At 42.0% G+C, this 19059-nt stretch overlaps 1 protein-coding gene across 2 annotated transcripts in view; it reads left to right on the top strand.

Annotated features, from left to right (window-relative positions):
- Positions 1-218: 218 nt before the first annotated feature.
- XRCC5 (X-ray repair cross complementing 5) overlaps positions 219-19059 on the top strand; it is a 44195-nt gene continuing 25354 nt past the window's right edge. Inside the window, exons 1-13 of one of the 2 annotated variants that reach the window (XM_081197009.1) lie at positions 219-414; positions 2089-2202; positions 2913-3096; positions 4321-4369; positions 5447-5569; positions 7989-8177; positions 9686-9800; positions 12778-12916; positions 13958-14070; positions 15565-15627; positions 16619-16756; positions 17588-17678; positions 18485-18618. In XM_081197009.1, the coding sequence (XP_081053135.1) occupies positions 397-414; positions 2089-2202; positions 2913-3096; positions 4321-4369; positions 5447-5569; positions 7989-8177; positions 9686-9800; positions 12778-12916; positions 13958-14070; positions 15565-15627; positions 16619-16756; positions 17588-17678; positions 18485-18618 (1470 nt within the window). In that variant the 5' untranslated portion in view covers positions 219-396. The remainder of the gene's footprint in view (positions 415-2088; positions 2203-2912; positions 3097-4320; positions 4370-5446; positions 5570-7988; positions 8178-9685; positions 9801-12777; positions 12917-13957; positions 14071-15564; positions 15628-16618; positions 16757-17587; positions 17679-18484; positions 18619-19059) is intronic. The other variant, XM_081197008.1, reaches the window with a different exon arrangement.

Below are 19059 nucleotides of genomic sequence, written 5' to 3'. Positions count from 1 at the left end.
TTGTATTTTATTTGTTTTTTATCTTATATTTTGGAAATGTACATCCAGTTCCCCCCCTTAAATTTTTTTGGGGCCCCCAAGAGAGTGGGGCCCTAAGCTATAGCTTGTTTAGCTTATACGTAAATCCGGCGCTGTTAAATCATTGCAGGAAGCGTGCATTAGAACTGCAGCCTGAGCATCCTCTTTTGTGCCAACACAACCCTCTCCTCCTTGTAACCGCAATTCCTCCGGCCCTCCATCCTTCCTCCTCCATCTCGGCTGCGACCACGAGGCGCCGCTGTGGGGCTCGTTCCCACGGCCGCGCCCAGACCCACTTGGCCGGATATTAGGCGAGAGACTCCGGAAGGAAGAGGCGGCGGAGGCGCGGAAGACGGAGTTGGAGCCTCTTCTGGCACGATGTCGCGGGGGGCGAAGGTAACCCGCAGGTGGTGGGGCGTGAGAGACGGACCTCGCCGGCTATGCTGGTCCCCTGCAGGCTCTTTCCCTCAGGCAGAGACGCGCGTCGCCCTGACAGGGCTAATGGGAGGCTTCAGGGCCTGAGGGGAACTTTTCCCGCCTCTCTCGGCTGCTTCACACGGGCTCATCCCCTAGCATTGGACTTCCGTTCAAGATGCTTAGCGAGTCTCTTCCCCTCCCTCCCTCGCTCCCTCCCTCGCTTAAGAATGTATCGTTATTATTATTGTAGGTGAAAGTGGGGCTTATAGTCCTTAGTGAAGGGTGTGGGTTTTTTTTGGGGGGGGGTGTTTAACCTATGATTAGATTATCCCGGGGCGACCCCCCCACTCCGAAATGCTACATATATAGAATCAGAATTGCATCCTGCTTTTCAGGGGCAGATAAGTCTGCACAAAGCGGATCGCGACACAATGTTACTTATTTATTTATTTATTACAGTACAATTCTGTGCATAGCTTATCAGAAATAAGACCCATTGAGTTCAATGGGATTTACTCGCATGTAAGTGTATGTAGGATTGCAACCTAATCTACACTTGCATTTAGAACCAAGTGATGCCTTGTATTCCAGATTAATCAAGGGAGTGATTATACACACAGTGGTACTTACACACACACAGACCTTGTTCACATATCAGAAACTTACCTGTTGGGATCAAGCAGTAAAGTAGTGCGCAATGCCCACTCACTCCCCCAATTCTTCAGAGCAGATAAAAGGGGTTGTGTGGGGATGGAAAGTCTTATTGCACAGGCAAAAGTCCTTGAACTATTCGTACATGTTAGTTGGACGCAACCTCTTAATTCTATAATAACATTGTTATGTAGGTATTTAGATACTAATATCCCACTTTTCGAGGGGAAAGCCCACCATAAAGCAGCTTTCTATGTAGCAAAGCTTGTATAAATACAATATAAAAACAGTAAACATGCAGTTTAAAAAAACTAAACTATTAAATTAGAAAAACAAACAGTTCTTCCAGTTCTGTGACTCCAGCATCCAAGACATGAACAAATATATTTGAGAAGTTTAGGACATGGGGGAACCTGATTTTTTTAAAAATGGATTCCTATAGTTTGAGTAAAGGTGGGTTGTAAATATTGGGTTGGATCCAGCAGTATTGCCCAGCTGAGTGATTGTAAAGCTTCAGTGGTACAGGCAGAGCAAGCATTTTCTGCTCAGGAGAGCCCTCCGACCCAAAATGTATAGATTGAATAAACCGAATAAAGAAAAAAATATGGGTTTTTTTTCTATATAAGCCCTCCATATTTACCCTTACTGCATTAAACATTATTTCTATTGTAAAAGCAATTTTACAAAGCTAATGGGACTTTCCCCCCAATCCTGCTAGGAGTGTGTATTGTGGGGTTTTTTTCTACAGTGTTTTTGACAAGACAGGTAGAAATTTTGAAAACAATTCTGTGTATGCCTACTTCTGAGTAAAGTAGTAAAATCCATTAAACCGAGCTGGGCATACTCCCATTGGGTATAGCATTGTAGCCTGAAAGCTGTATTGGTTCCATAGCTTCCTTTGCAGTAGCATGTAGGTGTAGAATGTTACAGCTCAAGAAATAGGTGCTTGTATGATTTCGCCTAGCCATATTCTAGTTCAGCTTGTACTTTTCCTTTCTGAAGGCAGCAGTGGTCCTGTGTATGGATGTCGGCTTTTCCATGAGCAATTCTGGTCCTGGAGAAGACTCTCCTTTTGAACAAGCCAAAAAAGTGATGACAATGTTTGTGCAGCGACAGGTAAAAGAGCTCAGAGGGGTGGGACGAACAGTAGAAGTTATGATAAAGATGAAGCTGCCTCAGAAAACTCACAGCATGATGACATCAGAACAGGGCTAAATTTCACGTCATGTAAAAGGGAAGAAGTAAAACTTAAAACAGGCCTGCAGTGTTTTGTTAACTTTATAAACCAGGGGAAATAAGGCAGAAATGAATAGGAAAAAAAGAACTCCAATGGGATAGAAGACGGGGGCAGCTTCAGGGGCGTTGAGGCTGTTGCCCCTGCCTGTGGTTTACAATTTGTTGCACACCATGTTTCCCCTCAGCTTCATACTTCTTTCCTTGAAGTTACATAGGTGTAACCGAAATATAGAATGTCTTCTGTACTTCTTTGATAATGCGTTCTGTTCCACCAATCTATTTGGCACATTGATTTTTCCTACCATTACTTCAGTTTTCAACTTATGTTAAAACTGCCCCTTCCAGTGGGGGGGGGGGGGAGGCAAAGTTCTGTAACTGTATTTTCTAGCCTCGGGAATTTTTTCCAGATATTGAACTGTAGTTCCCATAACAGTTTGGTAGCTGACCACAGAACCTAAAATGTCATTTAAATATGTTTCATATATGATGCAGATAAGGTGGGTAAAATGAATCGATAGTAATCTGAAGCTGAGTAGCAAAGTTTATACTGATCACTTTGTATCTGCACTGGCATCTTTTACCATCTGCAGGTGTTTGCTGAGAGTAAAGATGAAATCGCCTTGGTTTTATTTGGCACAGAGGACACTGCAAATAGCCTTGCCAGCGGGGACCAATATCAGCATATCACTGTGCACAGACACCTGATGATGCCGGATTTTGATTTGCTGGAAGACATACAAAATATGGTTCAGCCTGGCTCTGAACATGGGGACAGTATCCTTTATGAATGTTGAAAATCTTTTCACCAGATTACAGTTGCATAGAAGATTGGGAGTTTATATTTTAACTGTGTCTGGAATTGCCACTTTAACTCCTAGAGCCCTTATTATTTAAGACAAACCTATTTGGCTCGGTGGGCCAGGTTGTTATTTGTCTCACCCTGACAGAACACCATTGACAGATGGGCAGGACATGGTATTATTATGATGTCAGATGATTGATAGGTGGTTTATCCCTCCCACCTGCCAAAGTCTCTTGCACGGCACTTCCCAAGCACCCGACATCCCGCTGAGTGTGGGGTGCATGGCGCTTCGCCAACTTCATTATTGGCAAAGCTTTTTTCTACAGGGGTGCTCAGTTGTGTAGCCCACCCAGCAGTGTTAAACTCACGACCCATCAGTGACTTTAATCCTGCCAGTGACTTGATCCTGCTGCCTGGAGGGATTGGTGGCATGATCAAGATTCTCAGCGGAAACTCGCGAAACAAATCCAGTCATGTCTTTTCCTGCCTCACATGTGACTTCAGGTGTGGGGCAGAGGGGCATGAGTTGGGGGAAATGGCTTCACAGGCCAAAGCAGGACCAATGCTGTGTTTCCCACCCCTGATTTAAGTGCCAAGGGACATAGGGCCTGTTGGCAGTGTTGTCCTGACTCTGCAAGGCAAGGTCTGGGTGAAATCCATCCCAGCGCCTAGCTGAGTGGGGTCGTCTGGTGTTGCTGCCTTGCATCTAGTAAATAACTAAGTGTCTACTCAGAAGAAAGCTGCACTTTTTAAAATTCTCCCATATATACATATATATATCCCTGTGCGCCTTTTGGACTGTATTATAAAAATTATAAATAAAACGGGTTCTGTTTACATAGAACATGGGCATGGGCGTAGCCAGGATTTTTGTTGGGGGGGGCAGAACCTCTGATTTGTATTGATTTGTATTTATTTTTACTTATTGAATGGCAGCTGCCCCCCTGGCTACGCCCATGGGGGGTGCCACAGAAAGGAAACTAGGTCAGAAGGGGGTCACAGTTGGAATAAGGTTGGGAAACACTGCTCTACAGGGCTGTTATTGAGATATGTTAAATGCTTTGAACACTTCAGGTGCGTTAAATGTGAAATATTACTGTGATTAGGGCTGCGCAGTAATGACTGTATCCTGGCCAGCATGTATCAAATGGTGGTTTTTTTTAAAAGATTAAAGTGTCTTTTCTTAATGTGCTTAGTTCTTGATGCTCTTGTTGTTTGCATGGACTTGCTCCAAAAGGAAACAATGTAAGTATATTGGCCCACAACTGCGCTTAAGGATTCTGAAACTCAGTTTTGAAAATGGATCGGACTCCATTTTAGTGTTGGGACATTATCTTACTATGGAAGGAGTGTCTTTGAGATAATAAATACTGAAGGATTCTGACTGATTACCACAAGAGAGATCAAAATCTTCTGTGTGTATTATTAGACAGCTTAGTAAATAGGGCTATTTTGGGATAGCCTTCAGGACATTTTTAGTTTAATTTTGTAAAGGAAGTGGTAGTACCTCTCAAGCAGCTTTTGCGGACCCAAATTCTCACTGAGATAAAGAACTGGAAGTTCTTTGAAGAACAAAATGACCTTTACTCTTGAGGTATATAACAAGCTGAAAATGAAAAGTATTGGGTTTCCCTTGCTGCTCTGCTCTGTTTGTTCATTTGTTTTCACTGCTGAACTTTAGCCACTTAAGTCTTTCATAGCCCATTTTTGAAGTTTGCTTTCAGGTTAATTGGGCACTTGTTCTGCAGCACAGTGCTAAGAATCAGGTCTACGCTAATGTAAAAATTGCAGGTTTTCATTGACTTAAGTGTTGGAAAATCAGCTCACCTGACACTGAAGTACTTTCCATGACTGATACCAAATGGAATATAGCACTTGGTTAATTTTACTCAGTATATTATAAGAGGAGATGCTTCCCTCAATGCGTAATAAAGGGGGAAAATAATTAAAATGGCAGTGGTATTTATTTATTTGTATTGATCTAACAATTTTATATCCTGCCTTTCCTGGCAGTTCAAGGTGGATAGCAAGAATAATAAAGTTTAGCATTTCATTCGAACCTTATACTTTGGTTAAGGTTAATTATGGCTTGTTTAAACATGTCAGCTTACCTAGGCGTTACCTAGGTCCAATCACATCCCTCTAAAATATGGTATATTGTGATGGCCAAACACAGCAAATACATGACATTCTGTGGATTCATATTAATCATATGTGGCCTTACTAGAAGTATAAATTGCTCTTTGTAAAGAAGCAGTCAAAATATTGCAGCTGTCAAAATACCTGTGCTTTTGAAACTTTTATTTTTGCCTTCTCTTTTAGTGGGAAAAAATATGACAAACTACACATTGAAGTTTTTACAGACCTCAGTAGTCCCTTCAGTGAGGATCAACTGGATGTTATCATTGCTAACATGAAGAATACTGGTATTTCGCTTCAGTTTTTGTGAGTGAGGAGAGAACTATGAAATATTATTTCAACTCTGTCCTGTTCTGAGAGAGGGAATGTCATTTCTCTAACTCTAGCCTCTAATGTTTTAGTGCCTTCTCAAAAAGGCACTAAAAATTTGTATAAGTAGGGCTGTGCGTTCAAACAAAAAACTTAACAAGTCTGCATCCAGAATAGTTAAATTCTGCAAGCTGCATAAATTATGCAAATAAAGCATATTTGCATATTTTGCCCTTATTTGGGATATCTTATTCTGCAAATAGCACAAAAGCTCTGGGTTGTATACATTCCTTCTGATAGATGTCAACTGTTGGGGGGCCTCAGCTCAAGAGTGGGCAGAACCAGACCCCAGAGTGGGTGGAGTGAGACCCCCCCAGGTATGCCAAGGTCCACAATCATAGGTGCACATACTCACTGCTCCTTAGCTGATGCATGCACATCAGCTGAGGAGTGGTGGGAAAGGTAATTTTCATTCCCACAATTGCTCTCGACTAGGCAGAACTCTTCATTCTGAAGAGCAAGGTGGGCCATGGGGATTTCATCCCCATCGCATCATCGGGCTGAGTCAGGACATTTAAATCTTCCCCCAGGCCAGCGCTTGTATAAAATGACTGGTGACAGCTTTTCTTTGAATCATGGAATCATAAAGTTGGAAGGAACTGCAAGGGTCATCTAGTCCAACCCTCTAAAATGCAGGAATCCTGCCTGCAGCTGTCCCTGGGTGGGCTTGAATCACCAACCTTCTGGTTAACAGCCAGATGCACTGACCCCATTGTGCCACCTGAGTTTTCTTGTGGTGTTGCTTATGCCATTGTGGCTGGCAGACCGTTTCAGAAGCTTTTACAGGCTGGATCTTGCCTGTGGTTCAGCAGTTCTAGACCCCTGGAGAATAGCTGGAATTCTCACAGCCCTTAATTCTACTCATCCATTGCTATATTTCGGAGCCTTTTTTCTGCTTCTGTGCAGGAATACCCATATTGTATGGCTGCATGCAAGCAAGCAACTGCTAATTGGGAACTTCCTTTATGTGCCTGTGCCTGGAAATGAGGCCCATTGAACCCAGCGGGGCTTACTTCTGAGCAGATATGGTTAGGATTGCCCTGTTAATGTATTGAGAAAAAGACTATAGGTTGTGATTTGGCTCTTTCAGGAAGCAATACTAAGAAGAAATTATCTTAACTGCCATATGCCAGTGGCAATAATGATATTTAGACACCATTAATGCTGCAAAATAGACAAAGGTAGCTAAAATAGTATGCAGTTTCATCTCCCCCCGTCCCTGTCCTCCATCTTTGCTATGCTATGATCAATTACATAAATAGGATTGTTCTGTCTGATCAGAAGTAAGCTCATTGATTACGGTGAAGCTTACTCCCAGGTTAATATATAGATTTTCATGCTCAATAGACGAGAATGAAAACTGCTTTCACTCAGCTCACATCGCAAAATGCAAAAATTGGCAAGATGCCGTGGATGAAATCTGAAGGGCAGAAGTCCCAAAGGAAGCAGGCAAGCACAGACCATTGTGGTCATTCAGTGAATTAAATGACTTGAAATGCATGGGCCAAGGAAACTTGGCTTTTCCAATGGGTGCTTCCATTCTTTAGGTCCTTTTATTGTAAGCTCAGAGCCAAATATGTCATGTGAACTGCATATCTTAGCTTCCGTCTTCCTTCCTTTTTCTTAATGGCCATACTAGGAAGGGGGGAATTCTGTCCCAAGACATACAGGGAGGAGGGGTTAACCTTTTCGCACCACATCACAGTCTTGGTGAAAAGTGCCCCCACTCCCCAAAAATGTATTCCTTTCCCTTCTGTCACTTCTGGAAAGAAACTGCTATTTGCCCCAATGGCCTGTTCCCTCTTGGGGTAATCAGCTCCTTGGAGAAGGGGGGTTTCCATGTGTGGGGAAAGGGTTAAATCCCCATTTCCCATTGCCACTGCTCCAATTCTGATTTGACCTCCCCACACACTCCACTGCTGCAATTTTAAGGGGGAAAATGATACATTTAACATTATGTATAATTTGACTGTTAGTTGTTGACATATAAATTACATCAAAAGATAATTTCATGCAGATGTATTATGCAAAATTCTTAATCCAATTTCTTGCCGCAGAGGAAAATACGTCAACTTTATTTATGAATACTCCAAGTTTGAGCTTTAAAAGATCCTTTACAGAGCTTGTCATGTCAGAAGTGACTAATAGCATGGCAATAAATGAGCATCAGTGTGGGCTGGCTTGCTAAGGTTTCAGAATGACAATTGAACTTGCATCAGAATAAAGGGAGGATGCAAAGCGTCAATTCACATTTCTTTCATTTCAGGGAAAATAAAATAAAAGTCAGTGAATTGATTTGTAGTCATTCTGGTGAATGAGGAATGTGAATGAAAATTGTTCTTTATTGTATTCTTAGCTTGCCATTTCCAGCGGATGACGAAGATGGAAGCGGGGACGCGGGGAATGGTTTGCATTCCAGTAGGGACCAAAACCCTTTTCCAAGGAAGGGGCTATCTGGGCAGCAGAAAGAAGGCCTTCAGATGGTGAGAAAGCTTATGTTTTCCTTAGCCAAAGAAGAAGGCCTGGAGGACATTTATACTTTCAGGTAACCTTGAATTGCTCTTGCTTCCATTATTAGAAACTTTGCTTGTATTTATTTCCCTCCCAGTTTCATGCCCACAGACATTTTGTTTGCATAAATTGGGCTTTTTCTCCTCCTGACACCACAGTGTTCCTTTACATAGAAGTATTTCCCTTTTCATTATGGTGGAACTTGGCTTCAGTGTAATGCTTTAGGTTTGTAAGGCCAAGCTAGATGTTCAGCAGCAAACCTGGGCCTTAATAGCACCAGGAATAGCAGTGTACAGGAGAGCAGTGCTCATTATTTACTGATAATATTGGAGGCGCCCCTTTGCTTGCAGGCACTTGCACATTAAAATAAAGAGAGCTTAAAATCTAAAAATGTGTGTAAAAACTTCAAAGCAAAACTAGCAAGCAGCAGCACACAAAAATAGCAAGGGAAAAATAATGCTAAAAATGACAAGCTCTACTCACTGCTTTCCTACCCAATATGTAAGTACAGCAAACATTAGTATCCAAACCTATATCTGCATTGGATTTGACATTTTAAAAATATTTATTTTTGTTGATTTTTTTATTGTTGGGAAGTTTCATGGCAAGCAGTTCACGACGGGAATAAACACTAGCCTAATGATATAAAATAAGTGTTAAACCAGCAATCAGAAAAAAACAAACATAAGCTGTGAAAGTTTATTGTTCATTGCTGTGGCTCTTTAAGCTGATCTACCCCTCAGTCCAGTGTTCTGTGAAGTGCTGACAAAGGCTTTTCTACAGGAAAATGTCTTCTGGTAGTGCAGTACTTCTAAGGGGGTAGTCAGCCAGGCATATTTTTCTTATTAACAAGTTCCATACTGTGGGTGCCATATCAGAGAGGGCTCTGCTACGCATCCTAACAGATTTTACCTGGGTGAAAAATAGCACACATTGCACTCCTTGCTCCTGTATCGTGCCATCCATGTGCTTTTGTCTGGCGGCGGCTCTCAGATATGTGTGTTTCATGGCTGGGATGAAAGCAACTGGTGAGCATTGAAATACCCATCTGTGTTGCCGATATAACATTGCTGAGGTAGTAACACAATGACATGTTTTGTGATATTGGACTAGTGCTGTTGCCACATTCCATCCTAACTATACTGGTACAAGAAGTGAGGTTCAAGTGATTCAAGAATTCAGCAGAACTGTTAAAATGTCTGGAAAACAAATACTACAGTGTCATCAACCTTAATGTCACATGTAACTGGATTCATGCACATTTCTGGATGTGGGAATAGTCTTTGTTAAAAATCACCCTGACTTGAAATTATGTAAGCTGAAATTGAAGATCTGTCTGTGATAAACATGTATGAGCTAGCACATCGAACACATACATTACTATGATGTGAAGATCTGAAAAATCACAGATAACTTATCTAGAACCAAAACATTTTCAAGACCACAATTTTGTTAAAACTAACCTATTCTTTTCCTGTGGGCAGTTAGTAAAATGTTTTACGGGATTCACCATATCACTTTCCCCTGTGTTTTGTCATTTAGAGAGAGTCTGGAGCGCCTTTCAGTGTTTAAGAAGGTTGAACGGAGACCTATGGCTTGGCCTTGCCAGCTCACAATTGGTTCTCAGTTGTCTATAAGGATTGTGGCCTACAAAGCAGTAAGTTACAACGATCACTTTTGTATTTTTAGCACCATATTAGCATAATTGAACACATGCCAACACTGGTGCCAGTAGAAGGGAGGAAACACAGCAGGGATTAATTAGTTGTAAATTCAGATTCAACCGCAGGACCTGATTAGTATAGCTGCCTATTAAATTATTAAATCTGACAGCATAGAGAGATAGAATATGGTTGTTTTTCATAAAGCTCACTGTCTGGTTTCTGAAACTCCTATTCCCTTGGAAAATGCAAGTGATGGCAGTTGGAGAAACTGCATAGCAATGAATTCCTTCCATATTTCTCTTGGGGAACTTCTCACATTTTCAGGTAAAGTGTTCTTGTATATAGGACCACTGTACCTTTTTAGATATGCAGTTTGCCTCCTGCAGTCACTAGAAATTAGTGCATTGTAGACTGTCAATCCATGATTATATGCACCTGAAATTGCACATTTTTTCAGTGTTTTCTGTCAATATTGGCATATCATTGATGATCAGTGAAATAAATTTCATGTGTTCAGGGATATTTTTACTAGTGCAGTGTAAGTTGGCTGCTGTCTTATGCCTGGGAAAGGAAAGGGGGTCTTTGAATTGTTGCAGTGGATATCTAATCCCCAAGGGAGCAGACCAAACCCAAGATTGCTGGGATGTGCAAATTAGGATCCAGTGGGTCTCTAGCTTAGCCAGCGGATTCCCAGCACAGCTGTGCTGTTCTGGTGTAAGTCATATGTCCTAGCTTAGCCAGGGATCTTATGCTGGCACAAACCCTAAAAATGGGTGTTGCTGATGTTTGGTGGTGTATGCTGAGTCCTAGCTCTGCTCAGCTCAGTCATAAGACCTGACAACCCAGTGGAACTCAAGCTAGCAAAAAGGGTGGTGTCAGTCTCACTCTTATTTTAAAGGCTTGCTTTCCTCTGCCAGGCTTAGGTCAACTCAGCTGTCAATAGTCTTGCTCCTGAAGAGAGTTCGGACTAGGACTTCCGGGTTAGCGCGATCGGCAAATGGCGGATTCCCTCCGAGCTCCGGAGGGAATCGGCTCTGTAGAAGACGGGTCCTGGCGACGCGGGGACCCTCAGAAACCACAGGCGCGGAAGCCTGTGGACCTGGTAACTCGGCGGGCACCATTTGCGCCCTCCCCGACCAGCGAAGAAGCCTTTTTAAAGGCTTCGGAGCGGGTGACGGAGAGTGGCGTGGTGCTGCGAGTGGATCGCTTCTTCTACGGAGTGAAGCCGCGAGCCATGGCCGGAGAGCGCTGACTTCTTCCTTGAACATTTGGGCTGCAAAAGTAACAACCCGTGAGTAATACGGAGATTGGACTTAAAATTTCTATTTTAAATTCGGCATGACCGGGGGATGCGTTAAAAGGAAGTCCGCCCCCCGTTTTGCAGACAATTTAAAGCAAGAATTGGATAACTAAGGTCGAGAGACCAATTCTCTCTTTGTGAGATAAAAGTTATTAATTCCATGATTTGGCACTATAAGTATTTTGCTGGAGGATAAGAACTGATTTTAAGGAGCCAAGACGCAACCCCCCGGGATCCGGGAGTGATCCACGAGAGAGCCTGTTGAGAAGGTATAAAGAGTTAGACAGCTGTCAAACGAGCTGTCAAAGTTACAAGAATTGGCTTTCTGCTATTTCTGCTGGTTATTTTGGATACATTTAACTTGAAACTGTTGAAAATAAAGGAAAAATAAGAACAAAGTAATCAGACTGTTGGAGAAGAATATTAAGTAACCAGAACCCCTCTAGAGGGGGTTCTGAGACATTACAATGGCTGCAGATGGAAAATTACAGGCTGAGCTGGAAAAGATGTTCTTTCTCGTGGGAAAATTACAAGACCAGAGTTCAGCTATGGCTACAGATATTTTGACTTTGAAATCGAAAGTAAATAACTTTGTTGATGGTCCCAAGGACTTGATTCAAGAAAATTCTGCAGTCAAACAGAAAGAGATATGTGCAGACTTAGAGGAGGGGGAAGGAGGAGCTGAAATGTTGCAGGTGAAAAAGGACAACCAGCGGCCTGTAAGAATGGATTACAAAGAAAACAAGACCTGGATGATGAAAATTTGGTTTGAACTTGATAAGGAAGATTGGAGGAATCTCCCCATGGGGAGATTGGAAGACCTATGGATTACAAAATTGATTAAGGTAAAAATTGGAGCTTTTGGGACATTTGGGACATTTGGTTTTAAAAGGAACAAGAAACATGATTTGGGCTCCACTTTTGAATACGGAGGTCTGGTTGGAAGAAACATAGACCACATTGGGTCAGAGCTTCTCCGAGATTCGATGTCTACTATAAAAGACTACCAACAAAACCGGCAGAGAGGGACTGAAAGAGACTTAAGGGCCTCGGACGTGAGAGATCCGGGCTGAGAGTTGACTGATTGATGGACATTTGCTGAGGATCGAGACCGGGAAGGGGGGGGGCGAGAGTTTGGGAATCCAAAGGGTGTTTAAATATATGCTGTTCTTTGTTACTTTGTTTTGTAAATAATATAAAAATTGGGAAATCTGTGGAAGGGGAATGGGGTCGTCCTTAGAAAAGTATGTTAAGGATGGGTATTTTGGTTTAAACTGAGGTTTATAAGTTAAATTTGATTAATTAAGAAGAAATAAGTAAAATATTAATAAGGTAAAAGAGGGAGATAAGAACTTGCTGAGTAAACTATTGAAGTTGGAATGCAGGAGGGGGAGGTGTGGGGAAGTCCAGGAAAGTGGTTAAGAAATTAGGGATTTGAAATGATATGTGTTTGTATTTGTGTTTGTATGTTTGTGTTGTGTATTGTTTGTGTGTGTGTAAACTTTGAAAACTCAATAAAAATTTTATTAAAAAAAAATGAAGAGAGTTCGGACTAGGGGTAATTTACTCCAGCTTAATTCAAGATGGCACAAGTTCTGTTGGCTTCCCATACTTAGGATTGTTCTGCCTGTTAACATGAAATAACTTCTCATTTTAATTTCAATTTCAAGTTCACTGAGGAAAAAGTGAAAAAAACCTGGACGGTTGTAGATGCCAAGACACTAAAAAGAGAAGATGTGCAGAAAGAAACAGTTTACTGCTTGAATGACGATGATGAAACAGAAGTTCAGAAGGAGGATGTTATTCAAGGTATGACTTCTGCTTTGAGCACCAAGATTTTCCTGGAGAAGTATTTGCTTGCAAAAAAAAAGTTAAGTGCCATTTAGTGAATTGCATATACAGTGGTGCCTTGCAAGACAAAATTAATTCGTTCCGCAAGTTTTGCCGTCTAGCGAATTTTTCGTCTTGCGAAGCACGGTTTAAACGGCTTAACAAAGTCGCAAGACGTTTTCGTCTTGCAAAGCAAGCCCATAGGGAAATTCGTCTTGCGAGGCAAATCGCGGACGAAAAAACCTTTCGTCTAGCGAGTTTTTTGTCTTGCGAGGCATTCGTCTTGCGAGGTACCACTGTAGTGAGCAAGCTCTGGGTTTGGTTTATCGGCAGAAGCATTGAGATGAAGGTAGAATAAGTGAAAGTAACATTGGTAACAGAGGAATTAAATTTTATACCCATTCCAGATAGGAGAGCACTGAAAATGGATTTGGGGGCATGCATGTTTTGCTAAATACACAAAAGAATTTCTAGGGTATCAAGAGATAACAAGCTTCATACAATTATCTGATACCATGTAGGGAGATCTATTTAGAGGAAGCACGTCCTCCTTAGCCCCCCCCCCCATCCCTTGAGCTGCAAATAGGACAGCCCTTCTTGCAGTTTAAAAGATGCTTGGTTGATGTGTATGTTGAGTATGGAGGATGTGTGATAACAGGAGTGACACACACACACATGCACACTTTGAATGCACTCTTGAAGGAAAAACTTGAGGTAGGTGGGCTCACCTTCCTTCCATGTCTAGCTCCATCTCTGCTTCTGTCCATAGGCTGAAGGGAGTCATGCAGCAGGCTTACCTTCCAGCTGTGCCTGTGTTCGACTTTCAGGGGTTCCAGGCAGTGTCCCTATGTGGCCCTTGGCTGCTGGTGGTTTGTGAGGTGGGAGGGTCCTCTCCAGTTCCACCCCACACACTCATATTTTCCTGCAAGGCTCTCTCATCCTCTTCTGCTCTGCATTTAGGCTCCCATGTGAGAGTCACCCTCATTTAATAACATAGGAACTGATTCTTTCACTCTGCAGGATTCCGCTATGGGAGCGATATAGTTCCTTTCTCTAAGGTAGACGAGGAACAGATGAAATACAAGACGGATGGGAAATGCTTTGCTGTCTTGGGGTTCACAAGATCATCTCAGGTATGGATGTAAACTTGGAGAAGTGCTTATTGTTCAACTGCTGTAGGTCTTTTCACATTACTTGAAAACTTATCCTAGGCAAATGAGGTTGTACAAATGAGTTGCAAATGAGCTAACTACTTCTTGTGGCAAGGGCAGCTGCTATGAACTTCAGCTCCTAGTTTCTAACACAGCCATCACAGCTCACTTTAAGTAGATGTTGGTGTATGTGAGAGAGATCATTTCCCTTATTTCTTATGCCTGAGTGTGGATGGCGGGGAGAGAAGCATTCTTTTTATTTTCTCACAATCGGGGTTGTGTGTGTGCTGTGAAGATGATTGAAACTGCATTGTGAAATTTCAGAATCCAGAGGAATTGCTGAATAAGAATACCAGTGGTCAAGGGATGGAGCTTCAGTGCCTCTGTGGCTTTTTGCTCCTCCCCATGACAAATAGAAAAGGGACGTGTTGTTTAAAAGGTGCAGAATGAATTGTGCAAAATAAGAAACCACGATGGTCTGTTTAATTTTCATAATTTGCCGAGGCTGTGGAATTCACCCTATCTTGTTGGAAAATTTGGGTGAATGAATTAAATTTGGGCTGCTTCTTTTTGCATTGCACACACAGTCCTGAGCACTATTTTGCACATATTCAGAGGTTGCGGGCATACCTGATCTGGCCATGGAGGACAATCTGAACTTGTGACTTGAACATCACAAAACGATGACTACAACAGGAGGTATCAAATTTTGTATAGCCAGTAGAATTAAGGCTGTAGTCTTATGCATACTTGGAGCTACATCCCATTCACTAAGGCCTTATAAAGCAGTACCATGCCACGTCAGACATTTATGATCCTTGGAGCTCGTTTGTTAAGGGTGCTGAAAGTTGTTAGGAGACCCTTCTTCCCCTCACAGAGCAACAGTTTCTGGAGTGGTTAAGCAAGCAATCCCTCTTTCCTGGGAATTGTAGCTCTGTGAGAGGAATAGGAATCACCTAACAACTTTCAGCACCATTTTAGGAAAGATTTCTTTGAGGGAAGACTTTTAGTGTTTAAAGTGTGGTGCAGATAGGGCCTCGGTGTGCTTCAGAATGGAGAACAAGATGAGACAAAGTTTATTTTACAAGCCTGCCTTCTTCTCTCAAAGTAGAGGTCACTAACACTGAGAAGTAACTTGGAAGATTTTGGAAACTGGGCACAATGTATTGCATTTCCACCCCATCTGTAGTGGCAGGCATGATGGGAGCAACAGGGGTGAAGAAAGAAGGCTGACAGATGAACTTGTGTAACTGAGAGTATGAGGTGGGGAGCAGAGTAGCTTGAAGGTAGCTCAAAGTGATACCTAGTGCAGAAGCTTTAGCAACTATTTTTAAAAGTCTCCTGGAATATAACAGCAACACTATATTTGGCTGTGGAATTGAATCTGCATGTCTTTTAGACAGTGACTTTTAAGAGTTCAAAATCACATTTGGACCAGGTCAAAGCTAGCTAACTTTTGGAAACATTCATTCATAGGTCCAGAGACATCGTTACATGGGATATCAGGTTCTGAAAGTCTTCCCAGCAAAGGATGATGAGGTGAGCTTTACCAACCTGCTGATTGGAGTTTTGCTGTATCTTTAAATCCCTGACTGGCTGTCCTTGAATCAAAAGCTGCATTTTCCTATTTATTTATTTTTAATGTGAAACATGTTGAAAGCTGGTGTATCACAAAAACAGACAAGTTATTTTCCTTAAGCGTTACTGTTTTAAGAAAACAAACACAAAAATCTGCAAGGAGAATGGAGCTAGAATGTCACAAGAACTAGCACTGGGAGATCATGGCTTGGATGTTCCTTTTGGGCTTTGATCTTCTTGATACAGATGAGATCTTACACTTATTTCTTAGCAGTAGGTATCATGGTGCAGTTGCAATCTAGTTTTTTGCACCCATTTCCCCCCTTCCACTAGTTCTGGCATGACTGTGCAACATAGCTAGATTGTAGAAGCATTGAGGAAATGGAATCAGAGTCTCAGCTCCTCCTCCTCTTCTCTGCCACAAAAAATTGAAGGGTAACAGAGTTTTTGTCCAAGGACCAAACTAGGATGTTATAGCACCTGCAGGGCAGTTTTGAGGCCCTGGAAATAGAAAATGTACAGATCTTCTAGAGCCACTTTCTCCAAGCTCCTTCAGTAGTATCGGGGAGGTTACTGACTTACTTATATTGTACCCCTTTTGAACGTAGAGCCTGCTCTCCTCATCAGATTTTAAAATGGAATCTCTTCCAGCTTTAATAGAAGCTTTAATAGAATTAGGAACTTAAGAGAAGTGATATCACATGAGGGTTTGTTTTTAAATCTGCAACCTTAAATATAGACACATTTAATTTTGACACGGTGGTGCAGTATATATGAGGGTTCCCTACTTCAGTATGTCTCTTGATGTTGTGCACTGTCACTGCTTTTGAAGAGGTAAAAACGGTGAGGTTTCAGTCAGACTGCTGAAACCAACCTCTTTGATTTTTCATGACTGTTGCGGTTCCCAGGCTTTCATCATACTTGTGTATAATTGCATCTCTCTTTTTGACAGGCTGCAGCCGTAGCTCTTTCTGCCCTCATTCATGCTTTGGATGAATTGGATATGGTGGCCATAGTGCGTTATGTCTATGACAGAAGATCGCACCCGCAAGTTGGAGTAGCCTTTCCGTTAATTAAGAATGAATACGAGGTATTCCTCCTACCATGGTTATATAGTTATTAACCCCTATTCAGTTCTGTCTTCTTAGCAGGGTTGGGTAGCATAAATCCCACCAAGTTAAGAATACAGTATTGTCATAGGAACTTTCTAGACATCACTATAGCACAGTAGTTTGGTGCTTGCACCTATAACCTGGTGCGGGGTGGTTTTTAAAATCTGTATGTAGCTGCTGGGTATTTTTTTGATAAAAGAAAATTCTGCATTGCATACATTTTATTTTTTTTAAGTCTGCAGACGGCTATGCCATTTCTGGCACGTTACTTTTTAGTGAATGCGCATATGGAATGCAGTGTTTAATAAGCATTGCTTTGGTTAAGCAGTGGCTAAAGTGGGGGCGGACACTATCTTTCATCTTCTTTTGACTGGCAAAAATAAGCACAAGAAGAAAGGGATTGTTTGAGGTGGTGTGAGCCAGCGGAGGTATGTGGATAAAGGATGCCCAGTGAAGCTCAGTAAATGGGAAGTGCAGAACTTCTTGGTTTGGGCCGTGGTTTGGAATCTTAAAAGAAGCAAGCTTGACAGACCACTATAAGAAACCGACCAGATTCCCAAATTTGGAAACTGCTCTGTCATAGGAACTATAGCAGGTAGAAAAAGATAAGGACACGTCAAGCCATTCTCCAAGAAATGCTCTGCATTTGCAGCTTTGTTGAATTTTATTTTAATAATTTCATAAACATTTCTACTGAATGTATTCTAGTCTATAATGTGTTTTGTGCTATGTGTTAGATACTATGATAGCTCAACTGAAATGAAAACGTTCCCCCCCCCCTTTTTGACATTCCCCCTCTCTCCTTACAGTGTTTGGCCTATGTACAGCTACCGTATATGGAAGATCTGAGGCAATACATGTTTTCCTCCTTAAAAAATAATAAAAAGTTTACACCAACAGGTGAGCTTTGAACTTTGGCATCATTAACAGAGCAATCCTTCATATACCTACTCAGAAATAAGCCACTTTGAGTTTAGTGCTCCTTATTCCCAGGTGCATGTCTGTACGGTTGCAGTGTAAAGACTCATTGCAATATGCAGGACATTTCAAGCTGTTAGGCTACGTTTTCCCCATCCTACACTTGTGCACCTGTTTATTCCTTCCTCTGTGTAGAACTTTACTTTTGTCCTTGTTGAAATTCATTTTGTTAGTTTTGGCACAGTTCTCCAATGTGTTACGGTCATATTGAATCCTGATTTCATTTCACCCATTGAAGTACCTGGTACTGCCCAATTAGGCTCAAATGGCCTCTGGATTTGGCCTGGCAGGCCATTTTGGGCAAACCACAACCAACTGTCAATCACTTAACATCACACAGGGAGCTCCCTTGTCTCCAATCTGTGAGGTGTTTATTTTCCCGTAGAAGTCAGTGGGAGAAAATGGAAGGGACTCCATCTGCAGACATACTTTATGTGGGCACTTGAAAGGCAAGTGAGGATACAGATGTTGGGGTTACCAATAGTGAAGTTGTGGAGGAAAGTTCCTACCTCGGCTGTGATCCTGATTGCAACTGCTTACATTTCCCCTCAGAAGTGAAATGGCTTCCATTGATTTCAGTGGGAGAAAGTAAATGCAGCCCAGTGTTATGAGCAATTTTCTCATTTGAGACTGTGAGGGCAGGGGGTAGTGGGGAAAGTGAACATGGCTACAGTGTCTTTATCTCCTGGATGTATTGAATATTCCTTTGTCTATATCTGATGGCACAGAGGATCAGTTGTGTGCAGTTGACTCTCTGATTGATTCCATGAGTTTGGTTTATGAAGATGAGAGTGAAGGGACCAGCCAGGATATATTTAAAACCAGCAAATTCCCCAACCCTCAATTTCAAAGATTGTACCAGGTAAGAGGATGACCATATCATAGTTACCTTAAAACATTCCCTATTTTCCCCCATATTTTCCTTCTCTGTTTTAAGCTGTAGCAAAACAACTTTGTTGCAAATGTAATGTGATAAAGTTAGGCCTGTGCATGTGAGAACAGCTACCTCGCCCCTTGCCGTTGGTTATCACAGTGAACATTTCTGTATCCTTACTTGCCTTGTAGGAAATAGAGCAAGATGCTTTCAGTCAGTTCCACTAGGGTCTTTGGGGTTTTTACAAATTATGTAGACAGGGAACAGTGTGCTGTGTTCAAGTGGTTTTGTGCTATTGCGAAGCAACTGATGTAGCAGCCTACTTAAATTATGTAGCATTTCCCCCACAAATGCTTCCTCCACCTGGTTCAGAGCAGAATAACCTATACATGGCCCCTCATCATTTATTTACTGGAGTCTCACAGGAAA

Source organism: Podarcis bocagei, assembly GCF_964188305.1.
Source record: "Podarcis bocagei genome assembly, chromosome: 1".
Lineage (NCBI taxonomy): Eukaryota > Metazoa > Chordata > Lepidosauria > Squamata > Lacertidae > Podarcis > Podarcis bocagei.
The sequence above is the reverse complement of the archived record's forward strand: the minus strand, read 5'-3'. Positions and strand labels throughout refer to the sequence as shown.